Genomic DNA, 21,632 nt, shown 5'->3' with positions numbered 1-21,632 from the left:
TCAAAATCTGTGACAAAATCGTATCCTTATTTATAATATAGAGGACAGCTTTTTTCCTCTTTCGTTAAGCATCAAACTTGTACTCTTCCATTTCACTTAATGAATTTACACAGTACGTTGTAAGAGACTTAGTGAAAAGTCTTTAATTCTTAGCTTAGCTTTCTGGTCTAAGCAGAAGTTTAATATTTATATAAAAATGTTAGTACAAACTGCAAAGTGTTCACATTGAAGTTTAAATTAGAAATAAGATTTTAGAAAAACTGTATATCTGAAACAGTAAGCCATGTATTGCTAGTATGAGATGAATCAATAAAACATTCATACATGAATTTTCTCCTTTCAGGATAGGCTACCAATTATATCTCCACAAATGTAACTGCATGTATTTAATTTAATATTACTGAAAGTTTGCTTGGCTATCACAGACCTGTTGTACATCCGCAACTGGAACAATATTAGCCAACTTTTCATAAATTACAAATATGCAATTGGATCTGAAAATGAAACAGCTTATGGTAAAGATATGTAAACTCACTGTACCCAAGGCTCATGTCACTAAATTTGAATTCTACACAGTATGTAGTTCTTTGAATCAGAAAAAAGTTGAATGGTTAAAATCCAAGAAACAAGAAAGCATGAAGTGTGAGTTAGACAAATTGTACAGAAAATTTCAAACATCTTAAAATTATGACTTGTAACGTTTGTTCTTGTATCTTTTCATAGGAGGAAATTGAATGAATAAGAACCACACAGCACTGAACTTTTACACAAGCTTCTTATTGTATTTGAATGTCATTTATTGAGGAGTGAATGAGATACTGCCAGACATGCCAAAAGACACTTCACATTCAAGGGCTGGAAGCTGAACAGCTTTTCTCATTGAGTCACTAAACAAGCCTTTTTTGGAAAACAGTGACATCAATGAGGTCTTCATGCTTGATATTCGTCTTCAATTTTTCATCTTTTGATCTAGTGGTTTGCTGGGTAGAAGGGCACTTTCTACCCTAAAAAAGACTCACTCCAATTAATACAATTAACACTAGATGTATAGAAATGTTATCTGCTATAATGTACATTACTGCGGAATAACTGGTCTTAAAGCTGTTTTTTAATTCTTTATATCTAATGAGAAAATTCAACTTGTCTCCTTTTCACCATCATACAGGTGGCTTATACCATTAGAAAAATACTCTTCAGTGCTATTGTAGGGTTTACAGGGAGCTTCTTCAGTGTTGTGGGAGAGAAATTGATTTAAACACCACTCTGAAAGAGTGCTTCTTCGTGCTGCCACTGCCTGTAGATTGCAAAAGAATGGCCTACACGCTCTACAGTTCTTTTTTGCTCAAAAACAAAACAAAGAAACCTAAACAATAGGGTAAATGTTTATTTGGAGTTAGTTTTCTTGCAGATGATAATTAAGGCCCTTCAAGCAGAGTTCAGGAGCTCCTGTATAGCTGCCTGTTGGTCTGCATTGAGCTGTGATATGCATTCTGTCCATAGTCCTCCAGAGGTCTGGAAAACAAATGAAAAATAAAGGTATCTTTACTGAATATAGACTTAGAAATTATACGTCAGCCATTTATTTTCATTAGTCTTTCAAAGTCAACATCCATTGAGCCTATATACTTTAGGAGAGGGATGGGCAACTTACAGGTAAATAGTAGAGGAGCCACAAAAAGCACAAAAACCCTTTGGTAAGTGAGAGGTGGGGAGGGGGGGGGGAGGAGATGTAGATGTAGGGTCTCTACCGCCAGGGGTAGTGGGAGGCCCTAGAGGGAGTTTGGGAGGGAGCCTGGCCTGCACTCACCCTGCCATGACTATTTCTGTCTCACTGTGCTGGATCTGGCTCCCCACTTGGCCCCAATGGCTCTCGCTGCAGCATCACAGGACACGTGTACTGTCCCACCCCACCTCCTTCCTGCCCCAAGCTGGACTGTGGCAGGCAAAATAAAATGATCTGGCAGGCTGGATGTGACACCCCCCCCCCCCCAATTGCCCATCCCTGCTCTAGGTTATGCCAAAGAGAACAAAGTCCTTGCCCACACTCAAACTTGCATCAGCTTAACAAAAGCTTTTTAAAAAATGATTTAGTTAAACTGGTGCAAGTCTGCATGTAGACAAGGCTTAAGTAATTGGTTTGAAATTCCTAGCGACTCCCTAGAATTAAAAAAGTACAAATCACAGCAGGCTAGATGCAGCCCTTCATTTTTCTAAAGGTAAGTAGCATGAAAATTTGTTCTCTTTTGAATAGGGCTATAAACAGGTTATTTACTCTGCCTGACCATGGATAAATCACATGGTACTTTCAGAAGAGCAACGGTATCCTTAGCCATAATTTTTCATCTCCACACTGGTGTGTAGCACACTATTTTGCTGGTCACTACGAAGGTGATTTATTTTAATGGTACCAAATATATTTTGAAGGTATTATAATCCTTCCAAATAAAGGCACTCAAATAAGCGGGAAATATTTATTCAGCACAGCAGTCAGAGGTTTTGGAGCAGGAGCTAAACTTGTCTCAGTATGGCAAAGGAGGTCAAGCTGATATTTATTGCAGATAACTGGTTTACATCTCTACAGCAACTTTTGATACTTATTTAAAATCTCATTTAATGTGTTTAAACAAGCTGTCAAAGTTAACAGATTTACGTTTGATATATTTTAACATCAGTTCTACATTGAAGGTCTTAATTTAGTCTTTTCACACCATATTTGAAAAAAAAAGGATCCATTGGGTCCAATGACAAAGAAATGTAAAGACATGGTTTACTGTGAGATTCAGTGTTCTAAAGACAATCTAACAAATAAATACAGGCCTTTATTTTATTAGTTTTGGTACAATATTAGGTATTTTCCATAGGCAATGAGATTCTGACATTTAAGTTCTGCAGTACTCCCAGATAAAGGGAAAGTTTTTAATTTTAACATTGCTATTCTCAATCAGATATTGTTGCCTCAAGCAGCCTACATGTCCCTCTTACTCCTGGGAGAATTCTGCGCCACTGCACAATGCGAAAGTTGCACAGAATTAATGTTCTGCACACAATTTCCTTTTTCCCCCCCCTCACAGAATTGGTGTTGCAGAGCTGCTGGCTGCCACTAGGGGCCACTGGACCCAGCAGAGCCCAGCTCGCAAATAGAATACACTGCTGAGGGAAGAGGGACGGAGGTGAAGGAGTTCCCAGCAGCTGCAGTTCCTGGCATACCCAGAAGGAAGGAGGCAGTGTGCAGGAAATTCCATAAAAGCCCAGGACCCAGCATCAGGCTGTTTTCTCCCTCTGGATCCCTGGGGGTGGGTGGGTGTGGGTGTCAAGTGACTGGGCTCTGTGGGGGGATAGGTGCAGGTATCTGGCCCTGCAGCTAGGCTCTTGGGAGAGAGGGGCTGTGGGGTGTCTAGGTCATGGGGGCCCTGTGACTGGGCTCTGGAGGCATGTGAATGTCTGGCCCTGTGGCTGGTCTCCGGGGGATGAGGGTGTCTGGCCTCGCAGCTGGGCTCAGGTGCAGGGAAGGGGCAGAGACGGAGGAACTGGGTTGTTGTAGGAGTTTCTTTAACTCTGCTCCTGTGGGAATTTTCTTTATCATCTGTATTGTTACAGAAATACTTCCTGACAGGTATTTTGAAATAAATTACCAAAATAATTGAAAGTGGCATGAATATATAAGTGTTATTTTGACAAATAAAATATGCAAAACGTTAAAATATTGTGCACGGAATTTTTTTTTTTTTTTGGGATGCAGAATTCCCCTGGGAGTAACCTCTGTTCATGCTGTTCATTGCTCCTCCACCAGTTTCCACAGGGGGGTAGCTAGCAACTTTGCAAGTTTACTTAGAGATGCAATTTCTTGATAAAGTAGGGCCACTTTATTTCCCCATAATTCTGAAGGTGGAAGAACTGCCTTCCATTCAAAGCCTTGCTTCATCAATCAGTTGTATTATAATAAAAAGTTCATCTTTGCCATCTGAGGATGGGCTGGACCAGGCTATTGGCATAGAATAATTAAGATTTATGGCTGGGAGTGATAGCAGAGACTTAAGTAATTTAATGTGATTTTAATTTGAATTTTATATTTTGTACAGGTCAACCAGAGTTTGAAGGAGGTGCTTCTATTATCTAAAAAACCTAAAATAAATACATTTCAGTACTGCCCTCCTATTACCCCCATCTGATAGCAAAACCTACAAATTAAGTAGTGCTTTTTTTTTTTTAAAAAAAATGCCCTTACACAAGCAGTTTCCATTGAAACCCACAATGCAGTCAATGACATTGTATAGTAGAGGTAGCAGACAGCTCAGCTCAACTCAGTCTCCTCCAACATAGAATTTACAAGATTCTTCTTGAATGAGCCTGTGTACCCTTGTCCTGTAGCTGCCCAACTTCTGGGTCATTTTAATGTATTTTGCATGAAATCCAAAAAAGTTTACATTTAGAAATTAAGAAGTGTAGTTCAAATCTGAGAAAAGGTAAAGGAAACTAAAGGGAGTTATGTAAAAGGTAAACCATGCAATTGTTCCAAGTGTTTACATTTTTTATGAACGCTTCAAAAAATTATATGGGTCATAAAAAGAGAGACACCCTCTAGTTCAAGTACCTTACATAGTGTTATCAAGATTAATCTGGATTGCTGCACTGCATTTGCATAATCTAATATATTAGGAATCCATTTGGAATATTTCTTCTTGGATGAACACTGGTTGCAGCATCACGTTTATTACAGAGAATAGATTCTGAACACTAGTTTTACAATTCCTGCATCTCACAGAGCAAACTAGAACGATTCCCTTTACAACAAAATAAATTTGCATTCACCTGCACTTGACGAACAACATTAGCCAACCGTTTAGTACATGGATCTTCATGTTTAATTGCTTCATGAATTTCACCATCCGCAATTATACTGAATATTCTGGGAAGATTAGAGTTGTTGTGACCAAGGACAATTGGGTTGTTACTGATAGAGATCAAAAAAGTATACATGTTACAAAATATGCCAGTGTTAGCATTCTAATTAAAAAGATAAATGTAGATTTGTGTATGTAAGTTAACTGCTTTTCAAGACATTCCTGATTTTTAGAACTGCACATTTATACCTGAAGTTATTCAGCATCATTAAATGCATCCTGTTCTAGAAGGAAATTCTATTTTTGTAATTTTAAGATCTGGCTAATTTGAACATTCCTTATTTATAAAGCTACACTTTATCAGAAAAGTTATGTGCCTTAGATAGGCTTCAGCAAAGCAAGCCAGCCCACTGTGTGTTGGAAGTTTAATACTGTTATGTTGGGAAAGTCCATACAGCAGGGACTGGAGCACTGTGGTAGTGAAGGCTTTGTATATTTTAAACAACTGATTTACTCCCTCCCTCCCAGAACTGATGTAAAGTGGTACTGACTGGCTCCAAAGGGAGAGCCAACCATTCCTCCTCTAGAGTGAGGAATGCCATAATACAAGGACTTTGAAATATGAAAAGGCTTAGTGCTAGTCAATCAAAGGAGTTGAGAAGATTAAAGGGAGTTATGTAAAAGTCAGGGAGAATAAGACAGACCCAAATGGTATTGAAGGCAGCTGACAGGTCTAACAGTATCAGCGTGGGCACCCAATTATCCATCACCAGGATATCTACCAACGCCACCAGTACCATTTCGGTTTCAAACCCTGGTTTATACGAAGCATCATGAGATTTGACCCTTGTAGATACTCCGTGAGTTCCCATCACAATCTGCTCTATGATTGTAAACCAAAAATGAAAGATCTAATCATAGGGCTGGAAGGGACCTCAAGTCCAGCCCCCTGCGTTGAGGAAGAACAAGCCCCCTACACTTAGGCAGGACCAAATAAGCCTAGGCCATCCCTGGAAGGTTTGTCCAACATGTTCTTAAAAACCTCCAATAACGGGGGTACTACAATCACCCTTGGAAGCCTTTTCCAGTGCTTAACTACCCTTTAGTTAGAAAGTTTTTCCTAATCTCCAACCTAAATTTCCATTGCTGCAGATTAAACCCATAACTTCTTGTCCTACCTTCAGTGGATATGGAAAACAATTGATCACCATCCTCTTTATAACAGCCCTTAGCATATTTAAAGACTGTTCTCAGGGCCCCCCATAGTCTTCTTTTCTCAATACTATACATGCCCAGCCCTTTTCTTTTTAAAAACTTTTCCTTATATGTCTGGTTTTCTAAACTTTTCATCATTTTTGTTGCTCTCCTCTGGACTCTCTCAAATTGTCCACATCTTTCCTAAAGTGTGACACCCAGAACTCAACACTCTACTCCAACTGAGGCCTCACCAGTGCCGAGTCAAATGGGACAATTACCTCCACCATCTTACTTACAAACACACCTCTTAATAGACCCCAGAATATCAGCCTTTTTCACAACTGAATCACACTGTTGACTCATATTAAATTTTTGATCCACTATAACTGATTTTTTTCAGCAGTACTACCACCTTGCCAGTTAATTCCCCATTTTGTAGTTGTGCATTTGATTTTTCCTTAAGTACAGTACTTTGCCCTTGTCTTTATTGAATTTCATCTTATTGATTTCAGACCAATTCTTCAATTTATCAATGTTCTTTTGAATTCTAATCCTGTCTTCCAAAGTGCTTGCAATCCCTCCCAGCTTGGTGTCATCGGCAAATTTTATAAATATAACCTCCCCTTCAAGTCACTAATGAAAATATTGATTAGTACTGGACCCAGGACTGACCCCTGCAGGACCCCCACTAGATATGCTCCCCCCCCCCCCCAGCAGTGTGATACCAAACCACTGATAATACTCTGAGTGCAGTCTTTCAATCAGTTATCTAGTAAATTCATCTAGAGTGCATTTCCCTAGTTTGCTTATGAGAATGTCACAATGGACTGTATTGAAAGCCTTACTAAACTTCAAGATACATCATGTCTACTGCTTCCCCACCCCCATCCTGTAGGCCAGTGTTTCTCAACCTTTTTGATACCAGGGACTGGCTTACTGCCTTCCTAAACTGTGCCAGGGAGACCTCAGGGACTAGCACTGGTCCACAGACCAGTCGTTGAGAAACACTGCTTCTAGGCCATTAACCTCGTAAAAGAATTAAGTGGATTTGGTATGACTTTCCCCCTAGATGCTTACAAACTGATTGTTGAATATTTGTTTCAGTATCTTTCTAGGTATTAAGTTAGGCTGACTGGTCTATAATTCTGTGGGTCCTCTTTGTTCCCCTTTTTTAAATGATAGGTACTATATATTTGCCCTTCTCCAATTCTCTGGGACTTAAACTGTCCTCTGGGACCTCACCCACCCTCCATGAGTTCTCAAAGATAACTGCTAACAGTTCTGAGATTGTTGCAGCTAGTTCCTTAAGTACCCTAAATGAATTTCATCAGCCCCTGCCAACTTGATTACATTGAATTTACCTAACTTATCTCTGCCATTCCAGAGATACTAAATTGATTCTTTGCATCACTCCACTGCAGAGGAATGTAAGGGAGATTCCCACAACTGAGCCATTCTTTTTAAGTGACAAATTTGAGGAACTGTCCCAGACTGAGGTATCAATAGAGGTGATTTTGGAACAAATTGATAAGTTAAACAGTAATAAGTCAGCAGAACCAGATGGTATTCACCCAAGAGTTCTCAAGGAAATCAAATATGAAATTGCAGAACTACTGACTATGGTATGTAACCTATCGCTTAAGGTCACCCTATGTACCAGACAACTGGAGGACAGATCATGTAACCAATTTTTATAAAAGACTCCAGAGGTGATCCTGGCAATTACAGGCTGGTAAGCCTGACTTCAGTATCAGGCAAACTGGCTGAAGCTATAGTAAAGGAAAGAATTATCAGGCACATAGATGAATACAACATGTTGGGGAAGAGTCAACATGGCTTTTGTAAAAGGAAGCCATGCCTCACCGATCTATTAGAATTCTCAGAATGTCAACAAGCGCGTGGATAAAGGTGATTCAGTGCATATAGTGTACTTGGACTTTCTGAAAGCCTTTGACTAGGTCGCACACTAAAGGCTCTTAAGTAAAGTAAGCAGTCATGAGATAAGAGGTATGGTTCTCTCATGGATCAGTAATTAGTTAAAACATAAGAAGCGAAAGGGCAGGAAAGAGGAAATAATGGAAATAAGGTAAATAGCAGGGGCCTCAAGAATCTGTACTGGGACCAGTACTGTTCAACATTCATAAGTAATCTGGAAAATGGAGTGAACAGTGAGGTGGCAAAATTTGAAAACTACACAAAATTCCTCAAGACAATTAAATCCAAAACTGACTGCAAAAAGCTACCAAGGGATTGCCTAAAACTGGGTGAATGGAGCAACAAAATTGCAGATGAAATTCAACGTTGATAAATTCAAAGTAACAAACATTGGAAAACAATCCTGACGATACATTCAAAATGGAGTCTAAATTACCCTATATACTCGTTCATAAGCAGAATATTTTTGGTAAAAAAATGACGCATCAAAGAGCGGGGGTCGGCTTATAAACGGGTCTACACCAAAATTTGATGATTTTAAAAACTCTAGGGAATCACTGAATATCTAATACACTGTCGTTTTGTTTACCTGGAGCGTCTGCAGGCATGGAGCCCCTTGGCTCTCTGTGGCCATGGTTCGCCGTTCCCAGCCAATAGGAGCTGCGGAAAGTGGCGCGCCATTGGCTGGGAACGGCAAACCACGGACACTGGGAGCTGAGGGGCTCCGTGCCTGTGAACGCTCCAGGTAAACAAAATGTCCAGGCCTGCTAGCGGCTTACCCTAACGGGCCAGGAGCCAAAGTTTGCCAACCCCTGAAATATAGGGTCGGCTTATGAAAGAGAGTCATACAGTTTTTGCTATTTTTACCATCTTGGGCGGTGTGGGGGTCGGCTTATAAATGAACAGGCTAATGAACGAGTATATATGGTAGTTATTTACCCTCAAGTTAGAACTTGAAGTCACTGTGGATAGCTCTCTAAAAGTATCTGTTCAATGTGCAGTGGCAGTCAAAAAAGCTAACAATTTTAGGAATTCTTAGGAAAGGGATAGACTATAACACAGGAAACAAAGCTGCTATATAAATCCATGGTATGTTCACATCTTGACTACTGCGTGCAGTTCCAGTTGTCCCATCTCAAAAACGATATATTAGAATCACAAAAAGTACAGAGAAGGCCAACAAAAATGATTAGGGGTATGGAACAGCTTCCATCTGAGGAGAGCTGAAAAAGACTGGAACTGTTCAGCTTGGAAAAGAGATGACTAAGGGGGGAATAGGATAGAGGTCTATATAATCATGAATGGTGGGGAGAAAGTGAATAGGGAAGGGAGAAAAGGGAAGAGTTATATACCCCTTCACATAACGTAAGAATCAAGCGTCACCCAATGAAATTAATAGGCAGCAGATTTAAAACAAACATAAGGAAGTACTTCAAGTAACGCACAGTCAACTAGTTGAACTCATTGCCAGAGGAGGTTGTGAAGGCCAAATGTGTAACTGGGTTCAAAATAGAATTAGGTAAGTTTGTGGAGGATAAGTCCATCAATGCCTACTAGCCAAGATGGTCAGGGACAACCCCATGCTCCAGGTGTTCCTAAACCACCAACTGCCATAAGCTGAGACTGGACAACAGGGGATGGATCATGTGACAATTGCTCTGTTCTGTTCATTCCCTCTCAAGCATCTGGCACTGGCCACTGTTGGAAGACAGGATACCAAGCTAGACAGCCATTAGTCTGACCCACTATGTTCTTAAATATTCTCTAACCCCTTATTTCCCTATTTTGGCTTGTGTTCCTTCCATCTTGTTAATATTAATTGTGTTGAGTATCTGGTCACTATTAACCTTTTTAGTGAAGAATGAAGCAAAACAGCATTAAACACGTCAGCTTCCGGATGTCATCAGTTATTAGCTCTCCTTCCCTGCTATGCAGAGAACCTACACTTTCCATCATTCTTCTCTTGCTCCTAATGTATTTAAAGAATCTCTTCTTATTGCCTTTAAGGTGTAACTCATTGTATGCTTATCCTTTCTTTGTCCCTACATGCTTATGCTATTCTTTTGTTCTCCTCAGCAATTTGTCCATGTTTCCACTTTTTGTAGGATTCCATTTTGTTTTGATTAAGGTGGAGAATTCAGGTACCAAGTTTTTAACTATATCAGAAGTTGGGAGATTTATCAGTGATAGATGATAAACGATTTCTTGATTGCAAACCTTACACTGATCAGCATGAGGTTGAAGGTCTCTGTGTTTTCCCAGTTTTGTGACAGAATAAAGTAGTCAACAGCAGAATGCACGGATTGTGGGCTGCCTAGCGATCTTTGAAAAGAAGTCTACATATCACCCAATGGTCAAAACTTTCCAGAAGATTCTGGGCTTTCATACAGTTTATAAGCACTTCCAAGACTGGATATCTATATTTAGAACACTGGAAGGAGAGAGAACCTATTTAAGTAGTATTAAAATTCACTGTAGGACTTCACTGATTGCCAATACTTCAGAACTGCACTAAGGGAGACACCACCACTGTACTCTAAAACTGGACTATTTGCATTGTTTCACTGTTTACTTCTTACATAGCTGCTCCAGGAACACCTGAAAGATCCCGCAGCTGCCCAACCCCTTCCCATTTTATCATGGATATTTTTAGTAAAAGTCAGGGACAGGTAACCGGCTTCCATGAATTTTTCTTTATTGCCTGTGACCTGTCCGTGACGTTTACTAAAAAGATCCATGACAAAAATCTTAGCCTTATTAATGGAATATGAAAGAACGACGTTAATTTTCATGTTCCAGATAATGTGTATACATCTGCTAGAGAAATAAAAACGAGTATAAGTCCCACTATTAGAGAACGTGTACAAGAAAAATAAGCAGACTACAAGTATGCTTATTTTATGCATTATATCAAGGTACATTTTCACCTTACCTCTCAATTAGGTCACACAGGTAATTGAAAGTATGAACAGCTTCTTCTTTGTCTTCATGTAGTGGAAGCCATGATAACCAGTGTGGCAGGACTTCCTCAACATTTACACAATCAGGTTTGAACTTCATGATCTTCCCTACAGCTGAAATACAGTTCTCTGTTGCATTGACGTTCTCTTTGGTTTTGGCATCTGGTGACTGAATAACTCTCACCAGCAATGGAAGCGCCTCTGTAAAAGTGCAAAATTAGGAAAAAACCTCATGTATAACCAAGTTAAATGCTTGCACTTGAGCAACAATAGTGTTTCACACTAGGGCACTAAACCTCTTGCAGACACACAACTTCAAATATGGGTAGTTTAAAAAAATGAGTCAAATGCAGTTTCAAATAATTCATCTGTTTAAGTCTCCCCACTTCTTTTGTGGCTTTCCAATCTTTACATTTTAAAGAGGATTTCTTCCCCGCTGCCTTGTTGCTGTGTGAAAGGCATAAAAAATGTACTGACTATGTAAAAAGCACACAATTGATTGACTATTCAAGGGAAGCAATGAAACTGTCAGCTGCCAAACATACGAAGTTAACCTGAACAGTAATAAAACATTGTCTATAGCCCTTCAGTTGTGGTAATGTTACTTGTAATGGGTAGACATTTTTTAGCTATATGCATTTTTAAATTTACAGTCTCAAAATGGCTTAGTAAAAGTACACAAATGGCAAAGTTCGATTAGATCATCATTTCTCAAATAGGAGTCCTCCAGGGTACTCCAATAGGTCCGCGGGCCCTGCCGATTAACTCCTCCTCCACCCTCCCAGTGCCTCCTGCATGCCACTGAACAGCTATTCCCAACATGCAGGAGGCACTGGCATGGGGCGAGCTCAGGGAGGAGGCGGAAAAAGGCAGGGAAGAGGAGGGACGTGGGTGGAGCGGAGCTGGGAAGAAGCGGGGTGGGGGTAAGGGTCTTGGTGGAAGGGCTGGAGCGGGGGCTGAGCAGGGTCCCCGAAAAATTTTAAATCAAAATGAGGGTCCTCGGGTTGCTAAACTTTGAGAACCACTCAAGTAGATTAAAAACCTGATGACTCAGAACACATACTGAGCAAGAGAATATATGTATTTGTTATGTGTATGCATATGCACGTTACATATATGCACTTCCTAAAATAGGCAATAAAAAAGTTCAGAAGGGCAAAATTATCCTGTCTGCTAAATCCATTTTACACCACTCAGATGACAAGCAGAAATAAACTCGCCTGAAAAGGCTAGAGAAGGTAATTACTTACTTTGCACAGTAACTAGCATTCAAAATGTTTTGTCCCTATGGAGGCTCCATTTCAGGATGTGCATGTGCCCATGCATGCTTGATTGGAGATGTAATCAGCAGTGCCTGAGGGTCCGCACTTGTGTACTACACATCCTCATGCTCCAGTGTAAGGGTATATAGGGAAAAGCAGACCCACTGCAGCTCCAATTCCTTCTCAACTACGAAGTCCAAAAGAATGACTGAAGCAGAGGGCAAGGAGGGCAGATAGTAGTTTGTCCCTGTGGGTGCTCCACCTGAGAAGGCCAATTACTGTAATTACAACTTAATTAAACCCTTGATCAGTTATCCCTGTGGTGCTCCACTGCAGGAGATTCTCGAGCAGTACATGAATTATGGAGGAGGCTGCTCAGGAGGTGGATTCAGTATGGAACATAGAACAGTCACCAAAAGTTACGCTGGCTCTGGAAGCATGCAAAACAGCATAGTGCTGGAAAAACATATGCATTGATGACCAGGTTGCAGCTTTGCAAATATCCAAGATGAACACCTTCTTCAGTAAGGCTACAGAGGTAGACTGGTCTTTGGTGGAATAAGCAATCACTAGGACAATGATGTACCTCTGAGGCATTGTAACAGGTTAATAAGCATCCCAACACCAACTTAAACAGCCTTTGGGAGGAGATTGGGTCCTCTTTCATTCATTCTGTGACAGTGATGAAAAGTCTAGGAGAAGCCCCGAAGGGCTTAGTCCTGTCAAGGTAAAAAGCTGGAGCTCTTCTTATGTCTAGTATATGGAGATTAGCTTCTTCTCTCAAAGAGTGAGGGCTTGGACAAGACACTGATAGATGAGTGTCCTGATTAACATGGAACTCTGAAGATTACCTTAGGTAGGAAAGGAGGATAGGAATGTAATGTCACCATGTCATGATGAATACCATGTACAGTAGATCATCCATAAGGGCCCACAGCTCTCCTAGCCAAGGTGATGGCTATAGGAAAGATCTTGAAAGATAAATGACTAGAGTGGCCTCTTGTGGGATTCCACTTGCCCCAAGCTGTAACGTCTTGAAAGTGGAATGAAACTCCCACACAGACTTTGTCCCCAACACATGTTGAGAGAAGTTGAGGACCATCTGGGGTATTGATACCCAATTGGATAAACTGTTTACTCCATGTGTAAACTGCTCTTAACCAGGCTTGAAGACAATGGGAGTGCAGTCTTGCCAACAGGGTTACAACAGGGTACAGGCTGCTATGTGGCCCAGGAGTTGAAGGCAAGCCTTTTGCTGTGGTGTGCAGGCTCTGTTACATTGTAAAAACAAGACTGGACTTTGTAACGAACCTGCCTGTGGGAAAGCATGCTCTGGAGGTAATGGAGTCCAGAGTGGCCCCTATGAAGTCTATTTGTTTTGTGTGTTTCAGCGTAGACTTCTCCATCGAGGCAGAGACCCAAAGAGTGGAACAGTGATAGGGTCTTGCCGGTTGCTGACTGTACCTTCAGAAACAAGGGATCCTTCAGAAAGCCAGTCATCCAGACAGGAAAAGACAAATATCCCCATCTGATGGCAATGGGCTACAATAGCTAAGAGAACTTGGATAAAGGCCCTTAAGGTGGTGGAAAGGCCAAAAAAGTAGGACACAGTATTGGCAGTGGTCCCTGCCAAACTTAAACCAAAGGAAACACCTGCGTGAGGGGTACATATAGGAAAATAAGCATCCTGAAGATCAAGGGAGACAAATCAATCTCCCAGATCCAGAGGGAATTATTACTGAGAGTTACCATTCTGAAACGCTGCGAGAGGATGAAGGTTTTCAATGTCCTGTCTCCAACATCCATTCTTCTTGGGGACTAAGAAGTACTCCTTTTCTGATGAAGTCCAATGGAACAGGTTTGATCGCCCCCATAGTTAGAAGGGATTGTATTGTCTGTTTTAGGACAGCCCCATAAGAAGCGTACCTGAAGTGGGATGGAAAGGGAGGATGGGGAAGAGGCAGTTGAACTGAATGGAACGGCCCAATGAAAACACCTTCAGGATCCATCTGTCAGAGGTGATAAGTTCTCAGGCAGACAGGAAATGGGAAAGGAGCACCATAGGGGTGTTGAGGGGGGATTGGTATAGCATATCTGGAATGGGAGACAGGTCATGACTCTTGACCAACTGGTCAAAACAACTGTTTTGAGAAAGTCACTGACTTATGTAACTGGAGGATAGCCCTTTCTTAGAGAATCTGGGCTTCTTTCTGAGAGGTTCCACAAGTCTCATGGGCTATAGTGGACTGGGCAAGCCTGTGGAGCTGCCTTTCCAGCATACTGAATTTTCTTTTTGCTGCAGGTATGTAGACATTGAGGGATTGCAATGATGCCCAGCAGTCTTTTTGTGAATGGAGGGACCTGTCTGCAACATTAGTAAACAGCTTAAGACCCAGAAGGGAAGGTTCTCCAGTGTTTTGTACTTTTTGGAGTAGGTTGGAGGATTGGAACCAAAAACTCAACACATGACTATAGCAGTAGCTATATAGTGTGTAGCTGCATTGAGTCAGGCCTTGGCAATCATCTGGCTTTCTGTGATGGGGGTTTGAAACTACTCCTCCTAGTCCTGTGGCAGAAGTTCAATAAAATGCAAGAACTTAGAATATTTTGGGAAATCATATTTTGCCATCAGGGCTTGGTAGCTGGCTACTCTGAATTGCAAAGTGGCAGAGGAGTAACTCATCCAGCTAAAAGGGTCTAGCCCTCTCAGCTCCTTGTCAGACGGCATTGATCTAGACAATGGTGTTGTCTGTTCCTTTTGTTAACAGCATCAACAACCAAATAGTTGGGGGTTCAGTGGGAGAAAGTACTTTGAGCCCTTGGGGGTGAATATAGTATCTTTTCATCAGCCCTCTTACAAGTGGGTGGTATGGTAGCTGGAGTTTACCACACCACATGGGCTGGTGACATCAGTGTTGTTGATGGGCAAGGTGATTTTGCCTTGGAGAATGTCCTGAAAGAAATGCTGAAGTTCCTGTATCTCTTCTAGCAAGATTTGTAAGGCCTCTGCAATCCTTTTAATAAATTCCTGGAAGGCCCTGAAATCATCTGCATTGGAAGGCAGTGGGAAGGGGAGATAATTGCGTCTAGTGAGGAGAAGGATCTGTGGGAAGGAGGTGTTGGCCACTTCTGCACCTGGCTCCCGCTCCTCTGGAGAATCTCCCTGTGGGATAAGACCTGGTGTTGGTGGTTGCTGTTCCCTAATGTGCTCTCTTACATGAGAGTATCCTTTAAAACTGCTCACTTTAGGAGGCCCACGGTTTCCAATAAGTCCACTGTGATTAGATGTAAGGAAAAGGGGGTAGTACTCCAAGATCGTTCCTGCCAGTGTTACCAAGTGCATCTCCTGCTGGGAGCGTCTTCCTCAGGATATGCCCCAAAAGAGGAAAGGTAGAACTGGAAGTTGGAGGAACCCTGAAGCGATACCTAACAATCAGTGCAAGTACCATCAGAAGGGCAAGGTGTTGGTACCAGTGGTCATGTTGGTACTGGGACCCAGTGAGGGACCAATAACCTGAGAAGGGATTCAGACTCTTCCGAGAACCAAACATCTTCATGGGAGAGGAACCTAGATGGTACCATGGATCTGGATAGTGTTCCTCGGGAGTCAGCACATTGGGAGGTACCAGAGACTGTACTGAAGACTTGGGCACCTAGGTGTTAAAGGAGTTATTGTGCTTCAGAGGCACTGAGTCCAGTACCGATGATACTCCTGTTAGTTGCTGGCTGGCTGGTTTCTCGGTACTCAGAGAACTCTTTTGAACCTGTGCTGGGGTCTCTGTACCAGAGGAGGATAGAAGATACAGTACTCATACCAGGATGTGAGGTATCTTTAGATGGAGTTTGAGAAGGTGACTTCCCCCTCCTTTTGTTTTTTGTTCTGGAGAATAGGGTCTTTTTTTGGTGGTCTGGAAGACTCTGAAGGGCCCCCATGGTCACTGTGGTGCTCTGAGTAGCTGAAACCGATGTACCAGGGAAGGATGGGGGGGGGAGGGGCACCTCAGATCCTGCAGATCTCAAAGAAGGTTTTATAACGAGTTTTACTCTAGCCTCCTCAGCTTAAATCTGCCTTTGAATGCAGTGCAGATCTTACATTTGGAAGGGACATTGAGACTCTCCAAGACAGCAGAGGCAGCTAGAATGCCTGTTGCTGCAGGAGAAAGACCTGTGGGCAGGTCTGACAGTGCTTGAAGCCTGGAGTCTTGGGCATAACTGGTTAGGAAAGGCTGCAGATGGAGGGCTATGCTGAATGAGTTTCCTAACAAGTTATGTTGAATGATAAGCCCAAGTTGTGGGAAAAAGGGAGAGAAGGGACACCCCCCACCCCAAGCACAAATTGTGCTTAATAAATAAGAAAATACTAAAGTAAAGAACAAATAAGAAAAAAATTAGCAAGTTACCCACATAGCTAAGTGGACACCCAACGCTCCATCTTGAGCCACAAGCAGTTGAGCAGGAATCAGGAGTGGCAGTGGGTCCACTTTTCCCTATATACCCTTCCTTCAGAGTACAAGAATGTGTAGGGTGAAGGAGCAGACCTATGGATGCTGCTGACAAAATCGCCCACAAAAGCACATGGGCAAATGCACATCCTGAACTGGAGCACCCATAAGGACAATTAGTCGAAGAATGAACAATCGTCTTCAGTAACTGTGTTCACATGAATTCCACTTCTGGTGCACATGCACCCCAAGCATATGACAAATTGTTTTTAGCTACCAGTGTCTGTTGGGACTGTGCCTGCATCTTGGATGTTTGCATGGCCCCCCACCACAGAGCATAAAAACGGAGCAGGCTCAACAATTCCTCAGTTCCATTGCCAGCAGTACAGCATACTGTAGCTATAGCATTCTGTAGAAGCAGGTAAGTAGGGTGAGTTGTGGAATCCATCTGAACAACACATCTTGAAGAGCCAGTTACTGAAGACCATCAAACGTTACTTCCAAGTGATTTTCAGCATGGATTCTTCTTCTGGTGACTAGCAAGCAGTTACCTCAGAATTATGAGGTGGGTCTGGGAGTCCTATTTAAACAAAAATTGTAGCACTGCTCTACCAAAAAGGACATCTGATCTTGAAGCATCAACTAAGAAACAGTGCTAGATAAAAGTGTGGACTGATCCTCTTTAGCCATCTTGCAAATTTCTGAAATAGGAATGCTTCTTAAGGAGGTTGCCTGATCCCTGATGGAATAGGCTTTAACCTGCCTGGGTGGATTTAACTTAGCTACCACATTCTAAAACAGTTAGATACTTACGTAGACAACCTTTGGGTGGAAAAAGCTTGACCCTTAATACTGTCTGCAAAGGCTACAGTCTGGGGGAGCTCCTGAAGAGTCTTGTGCTATCCAGATCATAGGAAAGAGCCCAGGCTACATCCATAGTGTGCAATTTAGCTTCCCCCCCCCCCCCCCAAAAGCAGGTCTTGGGAAAGAAAAATCAGTTGATTCATCTTCCAGTTAAGTGAAAACTGGAAACAATCTTAGGCTGCACCCCAAGTTCCTTCCAAAGAGTCACCTTAACTTTATGGAACATTGTAGAAGGTAGATCAGCCATAAGGCCCTGAATTTCCCCTATCCTATGAGCTGATGCTATTTGTAACCTATCATGGGATAAGAGGGAAGGTCCTCTCATGGATTGGTAACTGGTTAAAAGATAGCAAACAAAGGGTAGGAATAAATGGTCAGTTTTCAGAATGGAGAGGTAAATAGTGGTATCCCCCGGGGTCTATACTGGGACCAGTCCATTACAACGTATTCATAAATGATCTGGAAAAAGGGGTAAACAAAAGGGGCAAAATTTGCAGATATAAAACTATAAGATAGGTAAGGTCCAGGCAGACTGAAGAGCTACAAAAGGATCTCTGAAAACTGGGTGCCTGGGCAACAAAGTGGCAGATGAAATTCAATGTTGATAAATGAAAAGTAATCAACATTGAAAAACATAATCCCAACTACACATATAAAATGATGGGGTGTAAATTAGCGGTTACCACTCAAGAAAGATCTTGGGAGTCATTGTGGATAGTTCTCTGAAAACATCCACTCAATGTGCAACAGCAGTCAAAAAAGCAAACCGAATGTTGGGAATCATTAAGAAAGGGATAGATAAAACAGAAAATATACCGCCTCTATACAAATCCATGGTACGCCCACATCTGGAATACAGCATGCAGACGTGGTCGCCCCATCTCAAAAAGATATATTGGAATTGGAAAAGGTTCAGAAAAGGGCAACAAAAATTAGCAGGGGTATGGAATGGCTTCTGTATGAGGAGAGATAAATAAGACTGGGACTTTTCAGCTTGGAAAAGAGACTTCTAAAGGGGGATATGATAGAGGTCTATAAAATCATGACTGGTATGGAGAAAGTAAATAATTATTTACTCCTCCTCCTAACACAAGAACTAAGGGTCACCAAATGAAATTAATAAGCAGCAGGTTTAAACAAACTAAAGGAAGTATTTTTTCACTCAACGCAGTCAGTCTGTGGAACAGTTTGCCAGAGAATGTTGTGCAGGCCAAGACTATAAAAGGGTTCAAAAAAGAACTAAAGTTCATGGAGGCTAGATCCATCAACGGCTATCAGCCAGGATGGGAAGGGATGGTGTCCCTAGCCTCTGCTAGAAGCTGGGAATGGGTGACAGGGGATGATCACTTGATTACCTGTTCTGTTCATTCCCTCTGAGGCACCTGGCATTGGCCACTTTTGGAAGACGGGATCCTGGGCTAGATGGACCTTTGGTCTGACCCAATATGGCCGCTCTTATGATCATTTATACTAAAGATGCAGCATTCACAGACAGGAAGTAAAAAGGTAAAGCTGCTAAGGGCTCAAAAGGGGGTCCAAGGTACAGCCCCAGACAATCTGCTAGCCAAAAAGAATGTGAGCTGACATGTATGGGGTGCATGCACACTGGAAGTAGAAGCCATGGGGACAATCACTCAAAGAACTTCACCAGCACAAATGAAGCCAACATAATTGTCTTCTGCACCACATGCCCCATGCCTATTTCCCTTCCCAGCAGAGGAAGTATGGAAGAGGCAAGAAGGCATAGCCAACTGGTTAGTTTTATCATCCATTTATTATTGTACTTAGTGTTATGGTCCACTCATATAGATTCTAGGACTGGAAGGGACCTCAAGAGGTCATCGAGTCCAGTCCCCTGCCCTCATGGCAGGACCAAATAATGTCTAGACCATCCCTGATAGACATTTATCTAACCTACTCTTAAATATCTCCAGAGATGGAGATTCCACAACCTCCCTAGGCAATTTATTCCAGTGTTTAACCACCCTGACAGTTAGGAACTTTTTCCTAATGTCCAACCTAAACCTGCCTTGCTGCAGTTTAAGCCCATTGCTTCTTGTTCTATCCTTAGAGGCCAAGATGAACAAGTTTTCTCCCTCCTCCTTATGACACCCTTTTAGATACCTGAAAACTGCTATCATGGCCTCTCTCAGTCTTCTCTTTTCCAAACTAAACAAACCCAATTCTTTCAGCCTTCCTTCATAGGTCATTTTCTCTAGACCTTTAATCATTCTTGTTGCTCTTCTCTGGACCCTCTCCAATTTCTCCACCTCTTTCTTGAAATGCGATACCCAGAACTGGACACAATACTCCAGTTGAGGCCTAACAGCGCAGAGTAGAGCGGAAGAATGACTACTTGTGTCTTGCTCACAACACAACTGTTAATGCATCCCAGAATCATGTTTGCTTTTTTTGCAACAGCATCACACTGTTGACTCATATTTAGCTTGTGGTCCACTATAACCAGTGGTGAGCTGGAACCAATTCGCACCGGTTCGCGCAAACTGGTTGTTAAATTTTGAAGCAGTTTTAGAACTGGTTGTTAACCCGCTTCCCTGCGAGGGGGCGCTGCGGCTTTGATGGGCTCCGGCCAGGAAGTGATGTAATTCCTCCTCCGGCTGCCAGGGGCGCTGCGCTGCAGAAGCCATGTGGGCTGCCACCTGGCCCTGTTGCTGCTGCTCCCCTGACCTCTGGGGCTCCCACTGCTGCCTGGTGGGTCCCCAGCTGCTCTGCTGGGCCTGGGCTGCGTCCTGCTGCTCGGGCTGCTCCGAGCCGCTCTCCCCGTGAGTACCCGCCACCCTGCCCGCAGCCAGCCCCTGCCCCGCAGCCAGCCAACCCCTGTCGCACCCCCCTGCCCGAAGCCAGCCAGCCCCGCACTCCTCTGTCACCAGCCAGCCCCACACACCCACACCCTGCAGCCCTGCCCGAAGCCAGCCAGCCCTACACACCCCCACCCTGCCTGCAGCCAGCCCTTACCTCCAGCCAGCGCCCCCCCCCCCCCCCCCCCCGCCCCCCCCCCCCCTCCCCGCCCCCAGCCCGCTCCGCACGCCCTGCCCTGCCCGCAGCCAGCCCCGCACCACGTCCCTGTCTGCAGCCGGCCCCATGTCCACTGGTGCCCTGCAGTTCCCAGGACAGTAACCCTGCACACCTGCTTCAATGAGGGGGGCAGGGAGCAGCTGGGACCCACACATGTGCACACCCTAGGGTGACCAGACAGCAAGCGTGAAAAACCGGGACGGGGTGTGGGGTAACAGGAGCCTATATAAGAAAAAGACCCAAAAAATCAGGACTGTCCCTATAAAATCGGGACATCTGGTCACCCTAGCACACCCCCAGGGAGTGGCAGGGACCCACACATGTGAAACGGAGCTCATTTCTAGTTCAGGCCCATCTTTTTAAAAAAGAACTTTAGGTAGGGTTAACATGCATCCGTATTTTCCTGGACATGTCAAGCTTTTTGGTGCTTAAATCACCGTCTGGGAGGAATTTTTTAAATTTAAAAATTTAAAAATGCCTCCCGGGAAAATATGGACATATGGTAACCCTATTGGTACAAAAAATACATACTGTGGCACATCCCTTAAAATCAGAACTTTTTATAGGGAACCAGTTGTTAAGATTTTGGCAGCTCATCACTGACTATAACCCCTAGATCCCTTTCTGCCATACTCCTTCCTAGACAGTCTCTTCCTATTCTGTACATGTGAAACAGATTTTTTCTTCCTAAGTGGAGCACTTTGCATTTGTCTTTGTTAAACTTCATCCTGTTTACCTCAGACCATTTCTCCAATTTGTCCAGATCATTTTGAATTATGACCCTATCCTCCAAAGCAGTTGCAATCCCTCCCAGTTTGTTATCATCTGCAAACTTAATAAACATACTTTCTATGCCAATATCTAAGTCGTTGATGAAGATGTTGAACAGAGCCGGTCCCAAAACAGACCCCTGTGGAACCCCACTCGTTATACCTTTCCAGCAGGATTGGGAACCATTAACTACTCCTCTCTGGGTATGGTTATCCAGCCAGTTATGCACCCACCTTATAGTAGCCCCATCTAAGTTGTATTTGCCTAATTTATTGATAAGAGTATCATGCGAGACCGTGTCAAATGCCTTACTAAAGTCTAGGT

At 42.8% G+C, this 21,632-nt stretch overlaps 1 protein-coding gene across 1 annotated transcript in view; it reads right to left on the bottom strand.

Moving 5' to 3' along the window:
• Nucleotides 1-773: 773 nt before the first annotated feature.
• The window catches only part of IPO5 (importin 5), an 87,893-nt gene continuing 67,034 nt past the window's right edge, over nt 774-21,632 (bottom strand). Inside the window, exons 24-26 of the mRNA XM_026646409.1 lie at nt 10,906-11,134; nt 4,810-4,951; nt 774-1,512 (exon numbers count right to left, since the gene is read on the bottom strand). Of these exons, the coding sequence (XP_026502194.1) occupies nt 1,426-1,512; nt 4,810-4,951; nt 10,906-11,134 (458 nt within the window). The 3' untranslated portion in view covers nt 774-1,425. The remainder of the gene's footprint in view (nt 1,513-4,809; nt 4,952-10,905; nt 11,135-21,632) is intronic.

This window comes from Terrapene carolina, unplaced genomic scaffold (genome assembly GCF_002925995.2).
Source record: "Terrapene carolina triunguis isolate 2854851 unplaced genomic scaffold, T_m_triunguis-2.0 Scaffold21, whole genome shotgun sequence".
NCBI classification, from domain to species: Eukaryota; Metazoa; Chordata; order Testudines; family Emydidae; genus Terrapene; species Terrapene triunguis.
Note: the sequence above shows the minus strand (reverse complement) of the source record. Positions and strands in the feature narration are given on the sequence as shown.